The 27,081-nt window shown below is 40.7% G+C and overlaps 1 protein-coding gene across 1 annotated transcript in view; it reads right to left on the bottom strand.

Moving 5' to 3' along the window:
* ATF6 (activating transcription factor 6) overlaps positions 1–20,532 on the bottom strand; it is a 259,261-nt gene extending 238,729 nt beyond the window's left edge. The window contains exons 1-4 of the mRNA XM_049881061.1: positions 20,369–20,532; positions 7,088–7,164; positions 4,348–4,435; positions 501–607 (exon numbers count right to left, since the gene is read on the bottom strand). Of these exons, the coding sequence (XP_049737018.1) occupies positions 501–607; positions 4,348–4,435; positions 7,088–7,164; positions 20,369–20,426 (330 nt within the window). The 5' untranslated portion in view covers positions 20,427–20,532. The remainder of the gene's footprint in view (positions 1–500; positions 608–4,347; positions 4,436–7,087; positions 7,165–20,368) is intronic.
* Between the last annotated feature and the right edge of the window lie 6,549 nt (positions 20,533–27,081).

The following is a 27,081-nucleotide window of genomic DNA, read 5'->3' as shown; positions in this document are numbered from 1 at the left end:
TGCTGTCGAGTCGGTCTCTAACCCACGGCAACCGCACGCACAACAGAAGAAGATCGGTGATCCACAGGGTTTACGTTAACTGCTTGTTTGGAAGAAGATCATCAGGCCTTTCTTCTCAGCCCATCTAAATCCGGAAGCTCCACTGAAGTCTGTTCATCAAAGCAACACGTAAACCTCCACTGACAGCTGGGTGGTGGCTGTGCCGCGTGCTGCAGTGGCTGGGAATCAAACCCGGATCTCCCAAATGGGTGGTGGCTGTATGCGTGCTGCGGTGGCTGGGAATCAAACCCGGGTCTCCCAGATGGGTGGTGGCTGTGCGCGTGCTGCAGCGGCTGGGAATCAAACCCGGGTCGCCCACACCGAAGGCGAGAATTCCACCACTGAACCACCACTGTCCCCTGGCTCACAGTAAACACTTAATAAATATTAACAGCCCCCTCATAGACATATTTTCCAGATAGCATTATAACTAAATTTACTGTAAAAGATTGCCTACTTACAGGAACATGCTGAGTTGAAGAATAAGAGTCCACAGACTGAGGAGATGAGACTGAACAACTTGAAGAAGCTGGAGAAAGTGGCTGAGTTTCCACCTTAATATCTTTAACTGAAAAATAAACAGTAAAAAATTTCCCCACTGGACAATATAAATTCAGAATAAAATAAACAACAAAGGGAAAATCTACTCTTAAAATTCAATCAGATACAGAAGCTAAGGTCACCAAAATATATAATTAAGTGCAAAATGCAAAACAGTGTACCTATAAGCTTGCATTGTGTAATAAATCATGTGTGTGTATATATATGTATAAATCTGCACTAACACTCTGGAAGAATAAACATAACAAATTGGTAACAGTGAGTGTCTCTGAGGCGCAGAAGCTGGCCGAGGGATAAGAACATAAGAAGTTATTTTTCTATTGTACAGACTTTTGTACCTTTTGAATATCATACCATATGCAAAAATATAGATTAAAAAACAACAATAATAAATTAACAAAAAAATATAAGAAACAGGAAAGAATTCTTTTGGAAAACACATTTGACAATACAATTAAAACTCATTAAAATGTTCCTACCTTTTGAACTATTAATTTATTCAGTACAAATGTACTAAGCAACTATGTGCCCAGTAATGTTCCTAGGTGTCAGCGATGTAACAGGGGTAAGGAGTGGGATGACAATCACTCTGCTAACTGTTTATTCCAAAGTTAACCACAAAATATCTACCACCTCAGATGGAGCCCAGAACAACTAGATGATGCCTGGTTACCACCACCAACTGCTCTGGCAAGGATCACAATAGAGGCTCCTGCACAGAGCAGGACAAAAATGTAGGATAAAATTTGAACTCACAAACACACACACACAAAAAAAAAAACCAGGCTTGCCGTCTGACAGAGACTAGAGAAACTCCAAGTGTATGGCCCCCACACACCCTTTTAACTCAGCAATGAAGTCACTCCTGACGCCTACCCTTCAGCCAAAGGTTATACAGATCTAATCTTCCATCAAAGATCATACAATAACGCACATGAGAGATGTGATTCACGGTTCCATCACGTATACGAGACAAACGGGCACATCACCCCAGAAGCAAAGACGAGAAGGTAGGAAGGGACTGGAAAACTGGATGAATGGAAACAGGGAATCTGGGGTGGAGATGGGGAGCATGTTGACACAATGCGGGGTTGGCAATCAATTTCACAGAACAATTTGTGTAATAACTGTTTAGTGAGAAACTAATGTGCTTCGTAAACTTTCACCTAAATCACAATTTAAAAAAAAAAAAAGGAAATGCAAAAAATACATACACACACACACACACACGCATATATATATCTAGCACCTCTCAGGATCTTCTGCAATGGGATCTTGCTACTCCTCCATCAAGAAGCAGAGACTCTTACCCCTTCCCTTGAATCTGAGTGGGCTTGTGATGCCTCCAATCAAGAGTATGGATGGAAGTGATGTGTGAATTTCGAGGTTGTCACATAAGGCCGTGCTGCTGCTGCCTTATTTGCTGGAATACTTGTGCCTGGAGCCCTTGAAGTCTGACTACCCCGAGACTACCATCCTATGGGGCAGCCAAGCTGCACAGACAGGCCACGTGTAGGCACTAGCTGGCAGTCAGTCTTCCAGTTATTCCAGCTCAGGTGTCAGATATGTGAGTGAAGAAAACTCGAGATGATTCTACCCTTCAAATGGTCCAGTCAACCCTAACCTTCAAATCTTTCCAGTTGAGCCCTTGAAATCATGGAGATAGAAAAGCTATCTCTGCTGCACCCTGTACAAATTTCCTTGTCCACAGATTCCGTGAGCATAAAATGGTTGCTGTTTTAAGCCACAAGTTCGTTACACAACAATAATAACCAGAACACTGACCTGTGTAGCCCATATCCTATAGAAGACAGGAAATGAACAAGAAAAATAAATACTAAAAATGAATGGGAAGAGAAAGTGCAGGAATCGGGAGGACTGCAATTTAGGTGGGGGAATGCTCTGGTTAGTCACCCATTGTCTCTTAGCTCTAAGTCCACCTCCCATAGTCTGTATAGAAACTATTAATACCTTTCCCAGCTGGCCTTCTCAGGTTCTGTCAGTCAGGGACACTAGAAGGATGCTAGAAGGTAAGAAAGAAGAGGTTTCTCCAGCCTCCTGTCAGCTTCACCCCAGCAGGGGCGGTTTGCCCCAGGTTCCAGCTTCTTTTAGTACACCCATGCCTCACCTCATCAGGCTCTCTTAAAGAAACTAGCAGCAGGTGGGCAGTGTCCCTTATGGTGAAATGAGTTCCTTTATGTGGCCTTTTGCCTTGGTTCTTTGACAGGAGGGTGGAGGTGCAGCTTGGGAGATTTTTTCCCCTGAGCTCTGAGGAGTTGTTACCTTTGCCCTAGTTCTTTGTGAAGCAAACTTGAGGGACCTCCCAAAGTGCTTTGTACTCCAGAGGGTTTGTTACTTTTCCCTGAGGGAGAAGCCCAGTATCTGCCAGCAGGAAATGTAACTTTTGCACAAGACTGAGTTGACTGACATCTCACGGGTAATAGAGGATTGGCTGAACTCTGGTTTGGTGAGGGAGGCCCCACCTTTTAACTGATGAGAACTGGGATAGAGAGAGAGAGAGAGAGAGCTAAATGCAGAGGTTTTAGAAAAGCCTATTAGTTGACAGGAGCTGGGCGGAGAGGATGTCCTCTGGGACACAGAGGCCTCTGCAGGCCTGGTAAAAAAGGCTGCAACTGAGAAAGCTCCTGGCTAAGAGCTGGGCCGGTTAGTTTAAATAGCTACAGCTGGGAGAGATGCCAGCTGAGAGCTGGACTGACAGAAGCAGAGCCACATGGGAGCCGAGCAGTCCTCGCTATAAGGTGAGCCAGTTAGCGGGAGAGAGGCCAGCAAAGAGACTGACAGCGAGGAAGTCTGACAGCGGGGAGGCCTGACAGCAGAGAGGCCTGGCAGCAGCAAGCAGCTAAGGTTGCTGAATGAGCTGCTACACTGGCAATGAGCTGGGCCAACTTGCAGTGGAGAGGCCCAGGCAGACAGCAGCTGAGACCACTGTCCTGGTTGGAAGCTGACCTGCACTGAAAGAAGGGAGGGATGTGCTCACCACTTCAGGAGAGCCTTCCAGACCTTGCCTGTGTGCCTCCTGACCCTGATTCCACGTTGCTCCTGTCACTACCAAGTTGATCCTGATCCTGATCCTGAGTTGTAGCCTGTTACTTCCCTCATAAACCAGATAACTGTGAATATGGTCTGTGAGTTCTGTGTGGCCACTGCACAGTGATGTGAGGGTAGGATGCGGGGGTGCGACAGCTGGTGTCAGAAATGGAAACGAAAAAGTTGGAAAGCAAAGGTATGTCTGACCTCTGCCTCAGAGGAATAAGTTTTGTGCTGATTTTGATTCTTATCCCTTATGAATTTAGACAATTCATTTCACTACCACACACCCCTCCTCAGAAGTCTGTGCATCAAATACATAGGCCCTCTCCTCCAAGCTCTTAGGTTCTGGTAACCCCTGCCTCTTCCCTCTGATTCCCCAAGCCTATCTGATTCCCAGGTAGGCAAATCTCTTATATATTTGAATTATATTATTTATAATGCAAAATCAATATTTCTATTTGTGATATGAATTTTTATTCATTTATTACACTGCTGAAACATAACTATGAAATTCTTTATGTCCATTTCAGCAAGAAATGTACCTATGCACTGTCATACCAGAAGTGGATTACTTGTCCCTGGAATCTTTTAACCCACCAAAGTGTAGCCCAATAACCCCTCCTAATTTTGAATATCACTAAACTACAAAATAAAATGGATCCATTTAAAGCTTTTACCAATGAGACACATCATTACCTGTACAATATTGATTGTTGATGTCCCAAGTATCTGAGTCCCAAGGCATCAAATCAAAATCAAAATCAAGATTATCAAAATTGTTCTCCTGTAGGTTTGAAATAAGCAAAAAGAATATTAAAAGACTAAAATAGATACATCTTGAAATCAAGCTATAAGACACAATTTGCCATAAATAATATGCTATTACCCAACCTAGTAAAAAGAATTTTCTAAGTCAACCCGGTTGTGTTAAGAATACATCTTGGATAACCTAGAAATAAACCAGTTATTTGGGGCACAGCAGTAACAACCAGGACAGAGGTAACAGATTCAACAGCTGAAAGATTTAGTTGGCTTCATTCTTTCCTGTGGCATCAGACCATCACAGGAGTCACAAAATTTGTGTCTTTCGTGATAAAGGACACCTAGCAAAATAAGTTTCCCCATTATTATCAGGGAAAACAAGTCAAAGTAGATGCTTATTCATAACATCATCTCTATATACAATGGGAGGAATACAGGTATATCCAAAAGACATGCAGGCATCATAAAGAGACTCTGAACTTCAAATTTGCCAAAATATTAAAAATGGTTATAGTGCAAGGAAGAGATCCATGTGAATATGGGTAGTTTTCTTCCTTTTTCTACTCCTCTGTACTTTTCAAATTTCTAAAATAAACAGATTTTACTTTTATTAATAAAATTTTTTTTTAATCTTAGATAAAACTAAGTTTCTCAAGTAGGAGTCAAGAAACTCTTGGGAGGACTCCATTTTCATTGAGGTGACAATTTTTTTAATTTAAATAGAAGCATATCCTGGATCCTCTGGATGACCACTTGACTTTACATACATACGTAAGGAACTGCCACATGATTTCAGAACCCTCATGTGAGTCTGAAGTCAAGATGGTACCCAACAGTTCTATTTTAAAGTGTCTGGGTTACGGAGCAAGAACAGAAATAAATTTAATACGTAAATAAAGCAATAAAATCAAAACACAGTCAATATAAACGTAATGTGACAGATAATAAAACAGCAATAGAACAGAAAATAAGCCACAGGCAAAAAGTAAAGATTAATCTAGTCATTATTAGAAATGATGTTAATAATTTCTAGAACAATATTATCACTTCAAAATGTCTATTATGTGCTTTATTTTTACATATAATGTCACAGAAACAGTTAAGAGTCGAGAAGGGAAACTGTTCTCCTTTCCTATTGCCCTTAACTAAGTAAATGTTGACACATGAGCAGATGTTCACATTAAAAAAAAAAAATCATGAAAGAATTACTTTTGAAATCAATTTCCTTTCTTTTTTCTCTTATTTGAATCTACACATCAAAAAATTAAGCAGCCTTACGCTTTCAGCAACCAAAAAACCCCTAAGTTTTCTTCGTATGAGTAAATTTAGCAATGATGCTTACCTGAGTGCTTAGCAATATCCTGCAACGTGTTCAATAGTGGGCGTGACCTACTTCAAGGAACCTTCTGACTCAGTACTCAGCCGAAAAAAATCAAATACCTTTTACAGCATAAGAATTTCATCTGGTTGTAAATTTAACGGGCCCATTTTACATGAAGTGAAACATACTGGCACTTGAGTACTCCAGCTCTTCAATAACTTATCATGGGAAATTCTACTTCTAAATGAAAGAATGATGATGCAATTTTAAAGCTAAAATGGACCCTGAAAAATCATCTAATCATTTTATGATAGAAAAACTAAGGAAGAGAAAGATTAAAGGACTTGTGTAAGGTAACAATGTTAGTTATCAAATGAGAACCATATTGCCCTCAATCTTTTCAATTCACCACACTGTCTCTTGATGTTTAAGGCTCTGTAGGATACGAAAGAATATCGGTTGCTTAGGCAATCAGTCAATATTAAACACCAATTTAATCAACAGACCACATTCTAAATCATCTCACAGATTAAACAAAACCGTTGAAATTTGATTCACTGATTAAAAAAAAAAAATCTCATGTGCGTCAACTCTTCTATTGATTCACAGTTTTCTGAAGCTAACTAATCAAGCGTTACGTATTTTTATACTCAGGGTAATAGGAGCTTTAAAAAAATGGTAAAAGTGATAAATATTCAATCATGATTAAGTGCATATAAAATCACTCTGCTCACTTAAATTACTTCCCAATTGAAACAGCACCTCATCCATTAAAGAATAAGACAAAATAAGAGCTCTTTGTAGCCCAAACAGCTTCATGTGTACTAATCCAGGAAAAAAAAAAAAACCTAAGATATTTTTGAGAACTCGAAATGTTGCTATAATAGCTTTTACACTGGCTTCTAACCACCCAAAAACAAAAAGGACAATCTAATTTTCAGAGCTTTCTACACTACGAATACATAGCTTTTAAAAAAGAGGATGGTAAATTCTCCTTGACTGGATCTATGCCTCACCTTCCTCCCTCACATATAGCTCTTAACGCTGTTTCCCTTCAGGAGTAAACTATCTGTAAAACCAAGAAGTAGGGAGTTAAATGACTTTTCCAAGGTCACCCACCTCTGAGGCCAAAGATGAAATTAGAATACAATCTCCTCGTTCCACAACCGACGCAATATCTACAACCCTACATTTACTAACTATAAAACGGCAACTAACTTTCATATTTAGTGGTAAAAGTTGCTTTAACTTAAATAACCTAGCCTAAACCTATTGTCTTGAAACCTATCTGCAATAATTAGAATAAAGACTAAAATCTTATTATCCAGTATTTCTCTGCTGCAGAATACTTACGGAAGTTTCATTTGCTGCATCCAGTTGCAATTCAGCAGTGTCCATGAGATAACCAAGTTCAGCAAACAGGGCAGAATCTTTGGACAAAAGAAAAGAATAGAGATCAATCATCAATTCAATGATTTGACAACCAAATCAATACTGTATCCCTATGTTAGCTCTATGAGGGTCTCTCATTAGCAATTACTATAATTGATAAACTCTTAACAGTGTGGATGATAACCAATTCATAGCTGATTTCTAATTTATGTATTGTTTTCCACATAATTTTTATCTTGTGAACTAAACCTTTCCACCAAGAATTAAAAAACATTTCATGTCATATGCAATCTTTGACTAATTGGTAATGACTTTCTAGAACATTACTAACAAGAATTTTGAGGATATATCTGACCTAAGAAGAAATAACAAAAAATGGCTGATCAGCAATGCTATTAAGAGGGGACTATAGCAGCACACGTGCTTTGTGATGAATTACTTAATATGACCCTTCTAGCCACAGTCTCCGTGAATCCAACATAAGGACTGGATGGGGCTATACAGATGAGGTGCTTCTGGCCCACCAAGGGGATCAGATAGCTTGCTAATGATGTAAATAAGGTACATGGCATCCTTGTGGGGGTGGAACCATGCAAATAAGGTGTAAGGAACCCTAACGAGGGAATTGGTCAGTTTTGCCATTCCCACTAGGCTTAAAATGAGCCATCCCAAAGGCTCAAAGGGGGGACCTGACCACCATGAAGGAGAGATGAGAGTAGAATGCATCCTTTTGACCCAGGGTTCCTGTGCTGAGAACCTCCTAGACCCAGGAGACAGAGAGCTGTAACAACAGAGATGGCATAAGACAACGAGAAGCAGTGGCAGAAAAATGGCAGCAGAACCAGGAGACCAGTACGAGATGGTGCAGTAGGCTTCCCAGCCCACAGAGCAAGGTAGTTACAGTGGGTGTACCAACCCATGGAACAAGAGAGCTGAGAGCCTTTGGGCAGGAGGCTTGCTGGCAGAGTGGGGTGCCCCTGGGCACTTACTGGCAGAGCTAAAGGGCTTTGTAACACTTGCCAAAGCAGAGCAGAAGCCAGGATGAGGGGCTGAGGGGCTGAGAGGCCGAGGGCCAGAAAGAGGCCTTCCTGTGGGCACGGCTGAGAAGAGGCTATCCTGATTGAAGAACTGTATCCTGGGTCGTTCCTGATCCTGAATTGTAATCTGTTACTTCCCTAATAAACCCCATAACTGTGAGTATGGTCTGCGAGTTCTGTGTGGCCACTGCAGCGAATTATCGAACCCAGCAGAAAAGTAGAGAGTGTCGTGGGAGGGACAACTGGTGTCAGATTGGTAAAAAGGTTGGAGGGTGGAGGAATGTCTCATCTCCACCTCACAGATTAAGAACCAGAGGAAAGAGATGCATGAAAAGCTTCTTTCCCACATCCTGCTGTTCTACAAATGACTAGATGTATGGGTGGGTGAGGATAACAAGTAGGCACAAATAGTTCTAAGTTTATAAGCATATTAATTAAAAAGTAGAATCTGTAATTGTCATGACTGTGTAAAATCCCCAGCTGTGCTCTCCAAAGACAGAGATGGCAATTTCCATTTTAACCTCTATTTCCTGTTTACTTAGAGGAAATTAAGGCCCTTGTGAATAAATAAGAAGCACTGGTGGCACAGTGGTTAAAGCGCTTGGCAGCCAACTGAAAGGCTGGCAGTTTGAACCCATCGACCACTCCACGGCACAAAGATGTGGCAGTCTGCTCCTGGAAAGATAAGATTACAGCCTTGGAAACCCTAGGAGGCAGTTCTACTCAGTCTTATAGGGTCGCTATGAGTTGGAATCAACTCAATGGCAGTGGATTTGGTTTTTCTGGGTTTGTGGATAAATGCATACCATCAGCCCACAGGTCAATAACGAATATAACCAGGCGAGTGTGAGTGTAGTAAGGTTTTTAGTGTAAGTAATGTTTTTAATGTTAGTGTGCTGCATGTAATAGTTAAGGCATCGAAAAACAAATTCAATTATTTCCAAAAGTAATTTTTTCACTTAAAATAAAGCTGGATAATGCTCTGCTTTTCACCATTCAATAGTTTAAAAATAACAAGGATGAATAAATAAACGCAAATTGTTCCTTTCAACACAACGTCGGATATTTTAAAAGCTAAGGTGTTAGGGATAAAAGGTAATAAAGAATGGTAGATATGCTCAGAATTTTTCTGTCACTACTTCAAGGGATAACTAGAGCAGTGGTTTTGTACAGATAATATAAAAAGGTACGTTTAATAACCTGCTATAGTTTAACGAACTTCTGAAATACCCTTGGTTTTAGAATTAAAATTAAGACATTTTATAAAACGTAAAACAGCATGTTTGACTTAGGCGGCTGATGCTGCTGACAGTGACGCTCCTTCCCCCTCCTTAGAGGAGCTCAGATGCCCCCGCCGTGCCATTTTTACAACATGTGTTGTGTATTTGCCATCCAGGCCTTAAATTAAGGGTACAACCAATTTTCTATCTAAACAGTACAGGACCCACTCACATAAACCATTCTATTTATTATAGCAAATTTAACCATAACCCAGTTTCCTACAGAAGTTTCATTATAAAATATATGGAATCAGAAAACATTCTTCAATAGACTGGATAGAAATTTTTTTTGTAGAAAAGGGTGAAAGTGATGACAAGGACAAAAACTGCTGACTACCGTAAATCTGAAAGTTCTGTTTTTTCTAACACTTTTAGAAACTCAAGCACTTTATCATATCACCGAAACTGTTGTGGTGATTTCCATAGTTCACATGCATGAGAACTATTCTATCAGTCTATTATTAACTTGGCTAAGGCATTTCAAGAGGTGGCATATGATCAGGAACCGATGGTGCTGAAGGAAGAAGTCCAAGCTGCTCTGAAGGCACTGGCAAAAAACAAGGCTCCAGGAATTGAAGGACTATCAATGGAGATGTTTCAACAAACAGATGCAGCGCTGGAGGTGCTCCCTCGTCTATGCCAAGAAATATGGGAGACAGCTTCCTGGCCAACTGAGTGGAAGAGATCCATATTTATGCCTATTCCCAAGAAAGGTGATCCAACCAAATGTGGAAATTATAGAACAATATCATTAATATCACACGCAAGCAATATTCTGCTGAAGATCATTCAAAAACGGCTGCAGCAGTATATCGACAGGGAACTGCCAGAAATTCAGGCCAGTTTCAGAAGAGGACGTGGAACCAGGGATATCATTGCTGATGTCTGATGGATTCTGGCTGAAAGCAGAGAACACCAGAAGGATGTTTACCTGTGTTTTATTGATTATGCAAAGGCATTCAACTGTGTGGATCATAACAAACTATGGATAACACTGTGAAGAATGGGAATTCCAGAACGCTTAATTGTGCTCATGAGGGACCTTTACATAGATCAAGAGGCAGTTGTTCGGACAGAACAAGGGGATACTGATTGGTTTAAAGCCAGGAAAGGTGTGCGTCAGGGTTGTATTCTTTCACCATACCTATTTAATCTGTATGCTGAACAAATAATCCGAGAAGCTGGACTATATGAAGAAGAACAGGGCACCGGGATTGGAGGAAGACTCATTAATAACCTGCGTTACGCAGATGACACAACCTTGCTTGCTGAAAGTGAAAAGGACTTGAAGCACTTACCAATGAAGATCAAAGAACACAGCCTTCGTATGGATTGCACCTCAACATAAAGAAAACAAAAATCCTCATAACTGGACCAATGAGCAACATCATGATAAACAGAGAAAAGACCGAAGTTGTCAAGGATTTCATTTTACTTGGATCCACAATCAACAGCCATGGAAGCAGCAGTCAAGGAATCAAAAGACGCATTGCATTGGGCAAATCTGCTGCAAAGGACCTCTTCAAAGTGTTGAAGAGCAAAGATGTCACCTTGAAGAATAAGGTGCGCCTGACCCAAGCCATGGTATTTTCAATCACATCATATGCATGTGAAAGCTGGACAATGAATAAGAAGACCAAAGAAGAGTTGACGCCTTTGAATTGTGGTGTTGGTGAAGAATATTGAATATACCATGGACTGCCAAAGGAAAGAACAAATCTGTCTTAGACGAAGTACAATCAGAATGCTCCTTAGAAGCAAGGATGGCGAGACTGCGTCTTACATACTTTGGACATGTTGTCAGGAGGGATCAGTCCCTGGAGAAGGACATCATGCTTGGCAGAGTACAGGGTCAGCGGAAAAGAGGAAGATCCTCAACGAGGTGGATTGACACAGTGGCTGCAACAATGAGCTCAAGCATAACAATGATTGTAAGGATGGCGCAGGACCGGGCAGTGTTTCGTTCTGTTGTGCATGGGGTCGCTATGAGTCGGAACCGACTCAACAAAACCTAACAACAAGGACAAGTACGCCTCCCCAAACTAAAACAAAATAGTCTACAGCAAAAGATTTCATATGCATCAGTAATAACAGGCTATTCATACAATTATCGGAAAATGACTACCTTAAATTCAGCGGCAGAGCTGAAGAACATGCCTATAGATGACTGCGGTTATGCACTGTAGTTACAGGGTGAAAGTCCCTGAAAGAGTGCCCCAGAGCTCGCTATCTGCCATCTCCCATTTCTTTCCTCCCATTCTTTCTTGAACCTGCTTCATCAAGCTCCCCCATACAGCACTATTACCAATGTCACCAATGATCTCCCCATTGCTAAATTCAATGGTATGTTTCAGTCTCATCTTATTTGACCTGTCAGCAGCATTTGACACAGTTGATCAGTTGAGCCTCTCATACTAATTGAATCATTTTCTTCACTTGGCTACAAATACCATACTCACTCAGTTTTCCTCCTACCTCATTCTTTGACTTAACAACTCCACATCAAGAAATTTACCATGCAGATACACCTTCACAAATTGAAACAAGATATAGACAAAGTTATTCACTCAAGTTTTATTATTTATAATAGCAAAATGTTGAAAACAACCTCAGTGCCCACCCACAGGGCACATGCAAACACTGGAGTTCTATGCAGCTGTTAAAAAGAAGAATGAGAAAGATCTCTATGAACTGATATGGAATGATTTACAAGTTATAATGTTAAATAAAAAAATGAAGATAAAAACAGTATATATTATAATGCATATATTACAGTACATTATATGCTATATTTTGCATAAGAAAATAAAAATAAGAATTTTTTTTTTGTTTTTTGCAAAAAGAAACATAGGAAAGATAAGCCAGAAATTAATAAATGCATACCTAAAGGGGATGGGATGGGGGGTGTATGCTGGATGGAGGGTCAGGGATAAAGTGAGACTCCTAAGTGTATCTTTTTAGATTTTTTTTTTCCTTTAACTTTCAAGTCATGTAAATGCTTTACATATGAAAAAAATAAAATTATATAAAAAATAATTTAAACAGCAAGTGCTGAAATTGAATACAAACAGAAACAAATGATACTAACTTTGCATCAAATTGATAATATAACAACACTGAAAAAAAGAGTTAATTTAAGAAATACAGTACCCTACAGTAAAATACAGGGGCAAAAAGAACTGTAAAGAAGTTCTAGGTAGGTTGTTATTGTTAGTAATGTTAGTGTAACCCATTGCCATCAAGTTGATTTCGACTCATAGTGACCCTATAGGACAGAGTAGAACTGCCCCATAGGGTTTCCAAGGAGTTGTTGTGGATTTGAACTGCTGACCTTTTGGTTAGCAGCCAAGCTCTTAACCCACTCTGCCACCAGGGCTCCAAAATTAGTGCAGTAATTCTGAAATTATTTGGAAGTGTACTATATATATAAGATACAAAAATAAGTAAATACACTGATATGATTGTTGCTGCTAGGTGCCAGCGAGTCGATTCTGACTCATAGCGACCCTATGTACAGGAGAATGAAACGCTGACCGGTCCTGTGCCGTCCTCACAATTGTTGTTATGCTTGAGCCCACTGTTGCGGCCATCGTGTCGACTCATCTCATTGAGTCTCTGACCCTACACTTTACAAGATTTTCACACAGGGAGAAGAAAGGCTGTCAGTCTTTATGGGACCAGACTGCCATATCTTTCTCCTGTGGAGGAGATGGTGTGTTAGAACCACCGACCTTTCAGTTAGCAACCGAGTGCTTTAGCCAGTGTGCCACCAGGGCTCTTCAGGAGAGGAGATACAAGTATATAATAGAAGGAAATGAAGTAGAACCATGTGGTATTGCCTTTGAACTGTATTAATATGAATTCGTGCTTTTAAAAATATATCTAGCACTGGCAATACAGGGAACCAAAGAAACCCCTGTGGCGTAGTGGCTAAGAGCCATAGCTGCTAACCAAAAGGTCAGCAGTTCAAATCCACCATGCGCTCCTTGGAAACTCTGTGGGGCAGTTGTACTCTGTCCTATAGAGTTGCTATGAGTCAGAATCGACTCCACCGCAACAGGTTTTTTTTTTTTTTATTAAGGCCAGGAGGGAAAGGGAAAGGTGGAGTCATTGTTTAGGACTCACTGAGTTTCTGTTTATGGTGATGGTAAGAGCCCTCGTGGGGTAGTGGTTAAGAGCTATGGCCGCTAACCAGGAGATGGGCAGTTCAAATCCACCAGCCCCTCCTTGGAAACCCTATGGGGTAGTTGTACTCTGTCCTATAGGGTCACTATGAGGTGGAAACAACTCAACCGCAACGGGTTTGGGTTTTTTGGGTTTTATCAGTGATGGCTGTACAACATGGTTAATGTAACTGATGTCACTAAATTGTACACCTAAAAAATGTTACGTTGGCAAATGCTGTGTTACATATTTTTTACAATTAAAATTTCCTTGTTCTTCGAAGATACATGTTGAAGTATTTAGGAGCGAAGTATCATAAAACATCTGCAGCCTGCTTACAGATGGTGGAGGAGGGAAGTGTGGTTAATACCGAGAGACAAAATGAGTATGGCAGGATATCAGCAGTTGGTAAATCTAGATGAGGCAAATACAGGTTATCACTGTACTGATCTTTCACCTTTTCTGTGGTTTTGAACACTTAAAAAACTGAAGGTGGGTAGATAAATACACTAGTATACTTACAGAACATCCCAGAAAAATCCATGTTACAGATTGAATTGCATCCACCAAAAATATGTGCTATAACTCCTAACCCTGTGGATGTAATCTCATTTGGGAATAGGGTCTTTTCTTCATTATGCTAACGAGACCGTATCAGTGCAGAGCCTCTTTTAAACCAATCACTTTTGAGATATAAGAGAGCAGATTAGGCACAGAAGGAAGTAAGCACAGATGGGGTAAAACAGATGCCACGACACCTGGGTATCACTAAAGAACCCAGGAACAGACGCTGAAAAGAGACCTTCCTCCAGAGCCAAGAGGGCCAGCAGAGAGAGAAAGCCTTCCTGAACCCAGACTGCTAGCCTCCTAAACTGTAAGAAAATTAATTTCTGTCCATTAAAGCCACCCACGTGTGGTATTTCTATCACAACAGCACTGTTGCTGTTGCTAGGTGACATCGAGTCGGTTCCGACTCATAATGACCCTATGTACAACTGTACAAAACACAGCCCAATTCTGTGCCATCCTCACGATCGGTGTTATGCTTGAGCCCATGATTGCAGGCACTGTGTCAGTCCATCTTGTTGAGGGTCTTCCTCTTTTTCACTGACCCTCTACTTCACCACGCATGATGTCCTTCTCCAGGGACTGGTCCCTCCTGATAACATGTCCAAAGTGTGTGAGACGAAGTCTTGCCATCCTCACTTCTAAGAAGCATTCTGGCTATATTTCTTCCAAGACAGATTTGTTCATTTGTCTTCTTCGTTGCGCTAAGAAACTAAAACGATCCATGAGAAACTGGCTCTAAAGTATCCCTAAACCTATTTCCTTCCCCTATATCCTTTTTGCCAATCTCAGACAATTAATATTTAGAGTTTCCTTAACAGTGGTTGGTTAAGTGCTCAGCTGCTTACTGAAAGGTCGGTGGTTCGAACCCACAGCTGTTCTGTGGGAGAAAGGTGTAGCAGTCTGCTTCCGTAAAGATCACAGCCTTGGAAACCCTGTGGGGCAAATCTACTCTGTTCTGTAGGGTCACTGTGAGTCGGAATCAACTTGATGCCAATGGATTTTGGTTTTTTATTTTGTTTTGCTTTTTATGGTTTAACAGTGGTAAACTATAGTAATTACTGATTTTAGTCTGCTCAGCAAGCTTTCTCACTGCCCCCTACCCTTGGCCATTTATGTATTCATTTATTCCTTACGGGTTTGGTAAGATGAGAACCGGCCTCTGGATTTTAGCAAAGTGCAAGTCAATGGTAACCTTAAAAAGAGCAGTTTCAGCGGAGTAGTCAAGCAAAGGAGAGAAGAGAAACTGGGGTCAGTAGGTATGGGCAATTATTTGAAGGAGTTCTGCCATAAAATAAGAGAAATGCAAAGGCAACTAGAGGGGAAGTAACTTCTAAAGAGAGCTGTCCCCACCCCCGCCCCGACACACACATCCTCCCATATAAGACAAGTAACTACATATTCTTTGCTAATAGGGATGAACTAGTAAAAAGAGGGGAAAATGATGACACAGGAAACAGAAGGAAGAATAGCTTAAGAAATATTCTTGAATAAGGGATGAGGGATCTAAAGCACAAGTGGAAGAGGCTGACTCTAGCTAGGAGCAAAGGGCCATCCACTCAGAGCAACGGAAGGGAAAGCAACTAAGCAAGTGAGTGGATAGATGAGGCAGTAGGACCTTCCTTGTGATAGATCTCTTTAGTTGGAAGGGAGTTGGAGGTTTGTAGAAAGATATTTTATAAAATAATCATTAAAGTTAGAGGACCAGGGAAATGTGAACGGCCAGGTAACACTTAAAGGCCTATTTCAGGTTAGCATCATGAATTTAAAGTAGACCAGTCAACATGGTTGAGTTGTTTTGTTTTGTTTTTCCAGCCACATTTAGCTACACAAGTACAGATGGAATTGGATTTAACCAGGATCGTAGTTCATTCCTGGTGGCTCAACGGTTAAGAGCTCAGCTGCTAACCAAAAGGTCGGCAGTTTGAATCCACAGCCGCTCCTTGGAAACCCTATGGGGCTGTTCTACTCAGTTCTATAGGGTCACTAGAAGTCGGAATCGACTCTACAGCTCTAGAGCAATGGGTTTGGGTTTTTTGTAGTTCATCAAAAGAGAACTACAAAGCAAGAGAGGGACAAGGCTATTGCGGGTGTGAGCAAGGGAATGATTAGGATGATTGCCTGTGGAATTTAAACTGGTTAAGGGGGAAGTGATAACACAAAGGAATAAAGGACAGTGAAAAGGTGGTAGAATCTCAGTAGGGTTGAAGAACTGTTGGAATTGGAACACTAACGAGTAAGAACTGGTAAGACAGGAGGTAGTAATAGTCAGAGCGGGGTGTTTGAAACTGAAATTAACTCAGGACAAGGCTCGGAGTCATTACCAGAAGAGGAAATGGCTGAGACAGGGTGGAAGGCAAGATCACTGGTGGAGAGGACCAAGAAATGAGATATCAGGGTATTAGAGGGTTCCTCTCTGAGGAACTGAAATCATGCAAGAATCATGACAGAAGTAGTATTGGAGAATGTGACACTGAGCTAGGAGCTAAAATTTTTCAAAAAGTGAGGAGGGGGTGATCCAGGAATCAGTAGATGACTGCAACAGAGAAAAGGAAAAGGTGGTAGATTCTGACAATGTGAGATTTCAACCGGGATGTTTTTAGGGAGCAGTAAAGGAGAATAAGGTGCCCTGGTGGTACAGTGGTTAAAGCACTGGGCTGCTAACCAAAAAGTCTGCGGTTTGAACTCACCAGCCCCTTCTCAGGAGAAAGATGTGGCAGTCTGCTTCTGCATGGATTTCAGCCTTGGAAGCCTATTGGGGCAGTTCTACTCTGTCCTATGGGGTCACTGTAAAAATGACTTGGCGGAGTCATCTGATGTCCCCCAAATTCAGAAAAGGGAAGGAGAAATCAAGATCAGCAGCCCAAGGCTGATTCCTATGAGGCAGAGGTCAGACATGTCTCCTCTCTCTGCTTATCTTTATCTGACATCAACCGTCCTTCCCACAGCACTTTCTGCTTCTCTGCTGGGTTCGATAATTCACTGCAAGGGCTATACAGAACTCACCAACAATACTCACGATTACGGGTTTTATTAGGGAAGCATCAGGTTACAACTCATGAGGTCTCTCTCTCTCTCCCTGAACAGTAGCAGTGAAGACCAAGGAAGACACCAACCCCACCTTCGGGGTCCTAAGGTAAAAAGCTTTAAGAATGAAAATAGCCACCACTCACCAGGGCTTTAGGGAAAGTAGTGTCACCAGAGGAAGGCCAACTTTCAAGAGGGTGAAGGGAACTTTCACAGAAGAGACTGAAGATATAAAAGAAACCACAGGGGCAGATGGAAGCTTCTGATCTTGGCACATACACCTTATGTGTGGCAAAGAAGTGGTTTTTGCACAAATGCAAGCAAGCTAGCAAGCAAGCAAACGAGAGAGCAAGAGTGAGAAAAAGAAAAAAAAAAAACTAGAGAAATGTACATAGAGCAGTTCCCATTAGTTTTTAAAATATTTCATCAAGGAATCAGAAGATGACTACAATGGGGAGAAAGGAGAAGGTGGTAAATTCTGACAATGTGAGATTTAAACCTGGCTGTTGAAATCTCAAGGCCCATCTTTTATTATTATCATTTCGAAGTGATATCTAGATAATACTGTATAGTCTTTCCATGAATTGTTTTCTATACAAAACAGTAACACTTTCTAGGTACCAAAGGCCATCACAGTACACCTAAGTATTATATTCCCAATAATATGCCTATGTGATATACACTAGAATTCTGTACTCATGACTTTGCCAAATGCCTGAAAATTTGCTATTTTATAAAAGGAGAGGGAAATGATCTCATGATGAAAACAAAACAAACAAAAAAACTTTCTGCCACAATTTAAAACAAAATCCCTTACTTTGAATTTACTTGTCTTAACTCTTTCATTCCTCTAAACACTTGTTTTTGTACATCCCCAGGGCTAAGAATGGCTTTTACATTTTTAATGGCTAGAAAAAAAAAAATCAAAAGAAGAACACAAGAGAAAAGATACAAAATTCAAACTTCGTTGTTCCTAAATATGGTTTTGTTGGATTGGAACACAGCCATGCTCATTTGTTTGCATTGTCTCCATCTGCTTTTGCACTACAACAGAAACCACGTGACCCCCTTTACAGAAAAAGTTTACAGGTCCCTGCTCTGAATGATTCAGATTTCATCACCCAATTTCAAGGGAAAAAGAAAAGCTCACCCTAACACAGGCTGTCCAGAGCAAATCACTTTATTTAAATTATATAAAGTTGTTAGTCACAGGAACTACGTGATCTTATTTTTAAATTTTAGCTGGCTAGCTTCTAATAAAAAAAGAAAAAAATAACTTCTAATATTTAAAGAAAAAAAAATTTTTTTAATGAATCAGTGAAGGCCTTAAACCCTCAAAACAGATACTCCCAGAGAACAAATTGATATTTACTGAGAAACACTAACAGATAGTAGTATTTCACTTTAATGCCTGCGAAATCTGTCCTATTTACTTAACACCTAAGAAAACAGAATTAAAGTGTTCAACTAAGAAGTAACTGTTTTAACAGTCTGGAAAAGAAAGCCTGGAGAACTCTGGGAAATGAGCACATTCAGGGAGGGGCAGGATACCTGAGAGAGTTGAGTCAGTGAACCAACTACAAAGAACTGAATGCTCTCTGTTAAAGATCAAGTTGTTTTCATTAAGATTTGGAATAATTGACCAGATTAGTCAGGAAAATGCCTGTGTATCAGAACACAAAATATAATAAGAAACATAATGAAAATACAATAAGTTAACAAACCGAGAGAAGAAATCATAACTATGAAATGCAGTAATACAGATTTGTTCATAACTGGGGGGGGGGGTTCTCAGGAAAAATCAAATCTATAAAGATAATTTAGAAAAAGCATTATAGAATAGTGACTAGGGGCAGAGGCTCTGGAGGCAGACAAACCTAGCTCTGATCCTGCCTCTGCCACTCATTAGCTCTGAGACCCTGGGCATTTATTTGCATTCATCCTCTCTCAGCCTCAGTTTCGTCAACTGTAATATAATAATACCTACCTCACTGAACTGTTGTGAGGATTAAATAAATAATGCACATAAAGGGCACAGCATGGTGCCTGGTATAAATAAAATGCTAAACAAATGGTAACTATTATTATGACTACTACATTTGGCTTGAGAAAATGCACAGGCAATAGTCTAAATTTTTTTCCAGCAACTCTAGAAAACTGACCCAAGGATTGAAGTAAATCTCTAACAGAATATAATTTTAGAGAAGTTCTGCCTTGGAAAATCAAAAGAGGGCTTTAGTTCAAATAAATAGAATTAAGATCCCACTGGCCACTAAGAACGCCAAGGGGGAAAGCTGAAGATCAGTCTGGGATCCCCCCAAATTCCAATGAATCGTGGAGGCTTACTACAGGGCGACGTACACAATCCCAAATTCACACTGGAACCCAAATACAGTGTTAGTATTGTGTCTTGAAATCAAGAGAAGAAAAAAAAATCCTCTAAACACTTGGATGACAAATAAAGCTTCTCCATTCTCATTCCAACTACATCATATCCCATTCGCTGTCCCCGGCCACCAAAACCAACCAAACAAAACATGCGTAACAAGAGAATTCAAAACTGTATCTGTACAGCTGCCAGGATCTTATCAGCTTACAACTGTTAGTTAGGTCAAGGGACTCGAGGTCAGGTGCCTGGGTGTTTTGCTACTCGGCCAAGATGGACAACAGCCTAGACCAACAATGGAAGTTGTGAGATGAGGATTTCCTATATACATTCACATTCTGTCTCACACCACACACACGTACAAACACACTCCACAGCGATCACCGCCCACATCCCCCACTCTGTGAAAAGAGTTTGCAGCCTTTTTGGTGGTCGCAGACATCCTGCCCAACGTTTCCTCGCAACGTCAAGTTTTCGCCCCACAAAATGATCACCCGGTACTTTCCCCAACGGGAAACCTGGTACTTTTCCCAACGGGAAACCAACGTTGGAAAACGGTAATAATTCCAACTAGGCAACACTTTACTGTCGCTGTGTCCAGGACCGAAACCGACCGATTCTACTAGACTCTTCCACTACCAAGGACGGGAGGGAAGAGTGGCCCGTGCTCCCCAGGCAGGGTTAGTCCACACCTGTCACCACGAATGGGCGGAAGTAGGGAGGAAAAACCCCGGAGAAGCGGACCCAAGCCACCCCTGGTACATCCTCAGATCCCACTCACCCCAATCTTCCTCCGGCCTGTGAGAGAGGTGATGTCCCGGGCTAAAAGGCGACTCCATGGTGCCGGCAACGCCAGCCGGCTTCACTAAAACACACGTTCCCTTAGCCTGGAACTCGGTGACTAATATCTAGGACGGCGGCGGTAGGCGGACAAAATACTCCGTAACGCTGACGAGACGGTGGCCGAAAGAAGACAGTTTCTACTGCACTTGAGGCTTGTGTAAACCAGAAAAGGGAACGTCCGGAGCTAAGCTAATATAAACCAGTCTCTGGGTGAACATTTCCCTTTTGGAGTTTTCAGTACTTTTCTATTCCGTCCTTTTAAGGGGAGACACTGAACGCACAGCTTTAGTTAAACAAAATGTATTGATAATATTTGAAAATGAAAAGTAAATCCCTTTGCTGAACAAATTGGCTTGTTCCAGGGACATGTTTCTTAATGCCACCGACTAGATATCTCCTAAGTAACAAAATTCGGGACTAACAGGGTACATTTGATTTAATTTTTACTAATAATTCGCTATCAATGTAAAATTCTCCATATACATAAGTCTGTGTAAAAGAAAAAACACGAACTGTTTTTCCACAATCGTTAGTTGGAAATGGCCCTTACTGGTACAGTGTCTGAAGTAAAAAAAAAAAAAAAGTAAGCAGTGCTATAAATGATATTTCTAGAAAGCCTAGTTAAAACATTTTAAACAAAGCTAACATAAAATATAACAAACTCCCCGTGACCAAATATTTCCTTAGGATGCATTTCTAAAGCATAACATTTAGTAGTGAACGCTCCAGAGCCTACACGAAACCCTACAATAAATTCCCAATCCTTTTGTTACTAAAATTTAAGATTACAATTTTGACTTGCCCAGGAAACAAAGCAGTTTACTGAGAAATTCACACCCATCCAAGTGAAAATACTATATAGTATTTCTTTTTAAAGCATTTCAGCAGCCAGTGAATATTTAAAATACTCTGCCCTACCAGGAAAAAACACGTATCCCTCTAAGACCAAGTGGGTATCTCTCCCATGGTTACTAACACAACAGAAGTGCTTCCCAGAATTCTCCAAACTCCTCGTGGCTAGATGATTACAACAAGTTACATAATCCACAGCATACAAATAGCCCTGGGACCCAAGTCCAGGAAAATGTCAGGAAACCGCCTTACATTAAAGTAATTCCTTCTGTCATCAGATAACTAGTTTTCATTTAAGATGAATTTTGTAAGGCTTTCTCACACAATGACAAATTCAAAACTTGAGAGAAAAATAAAATCAGCTACTTTTTTATTCTGCATCCACCACACACCTGAAAACCAGAAAACCAAACCCAGTGCCATCGAGTCGATTCCGACTCATAGCGACCCTACTGGACAGAGTAAAACTACCCCATAGAGTTTCCAAGGAGCGCCTGGCGGATTCGAACTGCTGACCCTTATGGTTACCAGCCGTAGCACTTAACCACTACGCCACCAGGGTTTCCCCACACACCTTAATCAACTAAAAAAAAAAAAATCGCCATGACTGAACTCCAGCAAGTTTTCCTTATTTTTTAAGATTTTAATTTTTATTCGGAAAACCAAAAACCAAACCCGTTGCCGTCGAGTCGATTCCGACTCATAGCTACCCTATAGAACAGAATAGAACTGCCTGTGGGTATCGTTAAAGTCCGTTTTTATTTTTGCTTTTACCGTGTTTAAATACATGTTTACAGATACATACATTTAGTGTTGTTTTAGGTTTCAAATGTACAGCAATGTACCATACTCAATAATGTTCTCCAAATCACTTTTCTCATTCATTACTTTTTTAGGTTCTACCTGTGTTTTTTGTGTTTTAAAGAGCCCTAGTAACTCAACGGTTAAGGCTCGACTACTAACCAAAAGGTTGGTGATGGGGTCAACAGCCACCCAGTGCGGTAGCCCCCTCTGTCACCACCACTCCCCGCCAGGGGTGGGACGGACCGGCCCGCGAACCCTCCCCGCCGCGTGCCGAGCCATCCTGCCGCGCCCCACCCCCGCGCCGAGCCGAGCGCCGCGCGGTGATGTTCCCCCCTCCCGGCCCCGCCCCCCGCGGCCCCTCCACGCTCCCATTGGCCGAGACGGAGACGCTCTCCGCCCCGTGGCTGGCGCTGGAGCCCGGCGGCTCGCACCCTGACTGGCCGCTGATCAGGCGGTACGAGCTACCGCACGGGGTGGCGGGTGGCCCCTCCCCCGGCGGCTCCGGCCCGGTAGCGGTCACCACACCCCCTGGGGTTATTTTGGTGTCACCCCCTCTGATTGTCAGGGAGTGCAATCCGCATCCCCTGTCCCCTAGTGACGCTACGTATGGGACCCACCATCGGGTTCCTACGGAGACAGATTTGGAAATCTGCTGCCGTAAAGACTGTAGCCAAGAAAACCCTATAGGGCAATTCTGCTGTCACATGGGGTCCCTATGATTATAGGCTAGAAAACCGGATGGGGCAGTTCTACTCCGTATAGGAGTCGGAATCCACTCTGCATCTAACATCTGCGTTTTAACTGTTATATGGTATTTCCTCGAAGGATATATCACAATTTCTTTTTCCATTTCCCTACTGATAGACAGTGGATTATTCCCGATTTTTTACTGTTACATAAAATATATCTTTGAATGAGTCTCCTTGTGCATGTATGCAAAAATGTCTTTAAGATATATGCTAAGATACATGCTGGGTCATAGAGTAGGCAAATTTTCAATGTTAATACTGGCCAAGTTATACCAGTTTACCCTGTAATAGTGATTTGAGTTCTCTTTGCTCAACATTCACAAAAACATTAGATATGGTCAGACATTATAAATATTTGCCTCAGTGAAGGGTGTGACCATAATTTACATTTCCCTAACAATTCCCTAGCAGCTATGGCTGCTAACCAAAAAGTTGGCAGTTCGAATCCACCAGGCTCTCTTTGGAAACCCTATGGGGCAGTTCTACCCTGTGTTGTTATAGGGTTGCTATGAGGCATAATCGACTCCACCGCAACGGATTTTTTTTTTTTTTTTTTTTACAATTAAAGAGTGGTGCATTTTTTCATGTTTATTAAACCAGGTGATTTCCTCTTCTGTGAAATGCCATTCTTACCTTTTCTAAAGTTCGCTATTGGTTTTCTTTCTCTCAATGATCTGTAGATCTTCAGATAAAACCCAAACCCACTGCCATCGAGTCGATTCCTACTCATATACTGACCTTATTTATTTAACCATTGCAAATATCTTCTCCCAGGTGACACTTGTCTTCAACTTTTTGTCCTCTAGGTTTACAGATTTTGTCCTCTTTTTGTAGGTTTTAGTTTCAATGTAGCCAAATTTATCATTTTATTATTATTTTGATTATGATCTCTGCTCTTTTGTGTCTTGCTTAAGAAATCCTCCCCATCCTGAAGTCATTAAGTTTATTTTCTATTCTCTTTTCCTAGTTTTATAGTTTTGTTTTTTACACTCCCCCCTCCCGGCCCCCCACAATTTGGTTAATTCTGGGATATTGTAACACTGTTGATATAGAACACTAATCTTGTCCAAAAATCTTGCTAAATTCTGTTATTCCAATATTTTCTCTGTATGTCCTCTAAGATTTATCCTTAAATTTTATTTAACATTTTTATATTTTTAAAAAATAAAGTTTAACATGGAAATTTTTAAACAAACACGAGAAACAATACGACTCCCTTTCTTCCTAGCACCCAGCCTCAACAATTTGTCATTTTATCTATTCCTTCTCCCCCAGACATTATTCACCCAAAAATACTTCAATATGTATTTCTAACAGATAAGCCATGTTCTTTGCCTTTTTTTAACATAAATACATCATTATATAATCAATAAATTTAATAAGTCCTTAATATTATCTAATACCTATTACATGTTCAATTTTCTATCTCAGAAGTGCCTTTCTATAGTTGGTTTATTCAAATCAAGATTCAAATATGATTGTCACGTTGCATTTGTTTCATATGACAAGTCTTTGCCCATGCCATCTGAAGAGTCTAAATCATCTGTCCTATATAATTTCCCACTTTGTGATTGTTGTTGTTAGGTGCCATAGAGTTGGTTCCGACTCATAGCTACCCTACGTACAACAGAACGAAGCACTGCCTGGTCCTGTGCCATCCTCATCATCATTGCCATGCTTAAGCCTATTGTTGCAGCCACTGTGTCAATCAATCTCATTGAGAGTCTTCCTCTTTTTCCACGACCCTCTACTAAGCATGATGTACTTCTCCAGGGACTGATCCTTCCTGATAACATGTCCAAAGTATGTGAGACAAAGTGTCACCATCCTCACTTCTAAGGTACATTTTGGCTGTACCTCTTCCAAGACAGATTTGTTCTTTTGGCAGTGCACGGTGTATTCATTATTCTTCCCCAACTTTGTGATTAGGCTGATTTTATCTTCATGGTGAATGCTGTTAACAAATTACAGGCTGGTAAATCTAGAGGCTTTACTGAGTTGGTATTTCATTTGTTTTTGTTTGCTTGCCTGTTCTTGCAAGAATAATTCAGAGGTGGTATACATCAGGAAGCACATAACTCCAGTCCCACTTCTAAAGATCTCAAGATTTATCAGTTGAGTTCAGGTTTTTTTCTAAGTCTTATACCTTATTTCCGCTCCCCCTTGTTTTATAACGAATAGGGCCTGTAGTACAACATTGAAGACAGGGACAAGAGTCGGCATCTTTAACTTGTTCTCAACTTTAACAGGAATGTTTTTAAAGTTTTACCATTAAATAAGATCTTTTTTTCCCCTGTAGATTTTTCATATACTCTGAAAGACCAGTCTGTCGGGAGGCTTGTGTGTTGCTATGATGCTGAACAGGTTTCCACAGAGCTTCCAGACTAAGACAGACTAGGAAGAAAGACCTGGCAAGCCACTTCCAAAAATCAGCCAATGAAAACCCTGTGAATCACAACAGTCCTATCTACAATCAATCATGGGGATGGTATTAGACTGGGCAACATTTGGGTCTGTTGTGCATGGGGCTGCCATGAGTCAGGGGCCAACTTGAGGGCAGCTAACAACTACTTCCGGTTCTAGTCACCAGCGTGTTGTTTTTTTAATAAAAAATCGTGTTGATGTTATTCAATCCTTTTTCTTGAATCTATTCCTTATTCACTTTCAATTTAAACTGTTGGAAGAAAAATGAAATTTGAAAGAGAACTTTACATATAGAGGCAATACAGTTCTCTCTAGGCCAGAGCCCCTGCCCTGGGCCCACACTTTAGAGGACTCTACTCTGGCCTTCTACTGGCTGTCTCTCCCCATTGAGTAAGAATCCCTGATGCCAAGACAATGCGCCCAACCAGAGCCCATGCCCCCTTCTAGACATGCTTCTGATGCCAAAATAGCCCAAATAGCTCCGAGTCTAATTCTAGGGCTTGCTCAGGACTCTGATCTCACACAGGTGAACTGCACAACAGTGTATGCCAGGGGTAGACAGAGCTTCAGCATGTGAGGTAGGGAGCCCACACATATAGGAGCCAGGCTCCTCACGGTGCAGAACAAATTCAGGGGTGGGGACAGGAAGGGGGCAACATGGAGGTCAGGGGCCAACTCTTCCTGCATTGCCATGTTTTGTCATGGAACTCCATAGAGTCAGAGAATTCTCAACACAGAGCGGGCCTTCCAGGTTGTTATGAAGATATATTTGTCAAGATAAGAGAATAAAATATTTAAGTTACACAGCTTCATTTATAATTTTAAGAGACAAATACTATGTGGTCCTCAATTTATACTCTTGTTCAGAATCATGCAAATGTTGATGGGGGACCTGACTAGTGAATTTACAACTCAGTTAAAAATTGCATTTCATCAATACTATTAGATTTTATAATTTGATCAACATTTTCAATATATTTTGAGACCATATATATCACCTTGAACAGTAAACCCAAACATTAGAATACAGAGATCAAAAACTCAGATTGCGCTCAACGATTTAATAGCAACGTAACTTTGAGGAACTGCTTTAATCTTCTAAGCCTCATTTTCATCTGTAAAATGGGTATAATAAGAGAACCTATTTCATAAGGTTGTTGTAAGGCCTAAATTAGAAAATACATATAATGTGCTTAGCACAGTGACTGGCACATGGTGAGTGCTCAATAAACAGCAGTATTTATTGAGGAAAACTGTTGAATGCTCTTAGCTGGACGCTATTCTAAGTTCTTTACCTACACAACACATAAAATTCTCATAAAACCCAGATCTGGATACTACTGTTATCTCCATTTTATGTAAGAAGGAATTAAAGTTAATGTAAATGATCTTTAAAACAACCCTGTTGGGGGGTAGAACACATATTAAGCCCATTTCCCAAAGAAAACTGACTCTCAATTTTCAAAAGACTTGCTCACTTTCAGAAAGATGGTGATCAGCAGAGCCAGGATGAGAGCACATTCTTCGGAGTGCTACTTTATTACTGTTTTCATGGCACCACATTGCCGTTGAGATAATATTGCTATTTTCAATAAATGTATACATCTAAATTGTTAAAGTTGATATCCCTAAATGGATTATTAAAAAGAAAGGGCTCTATTTTTTATTTTTTAAAAAAGAACAAAAGCACAGATTTTCTTTTTTTTTTTTTTAATCTCATCTCCCAAAACCAAACCATTAGAGGACTTTAAATCTGAAACTTTTGCACAGTGGATGTTTCACAGAACTTCCAAATCTACGCAGAGAAAAGTGAGATTTTCCA

The sequence above is a fragment of the Elephas maximus genome, chromosome 3 (genome assembly GCF_024166365.1).
Source record: "Elephas maximus indicus isolate mEleMax1 chromosome 3, mEleMax1 primary haplotype, whole genome shotgun sequence".
Lineage (NCBI taxonomy): Eukaryota > Metazoa > Chordata > Mammalia > Proboscidea > Elephantidae > Elephas > Elephas maximus.
This window is presented reverse-complemented; position numbering and strand designations above follow the sequence as displayed.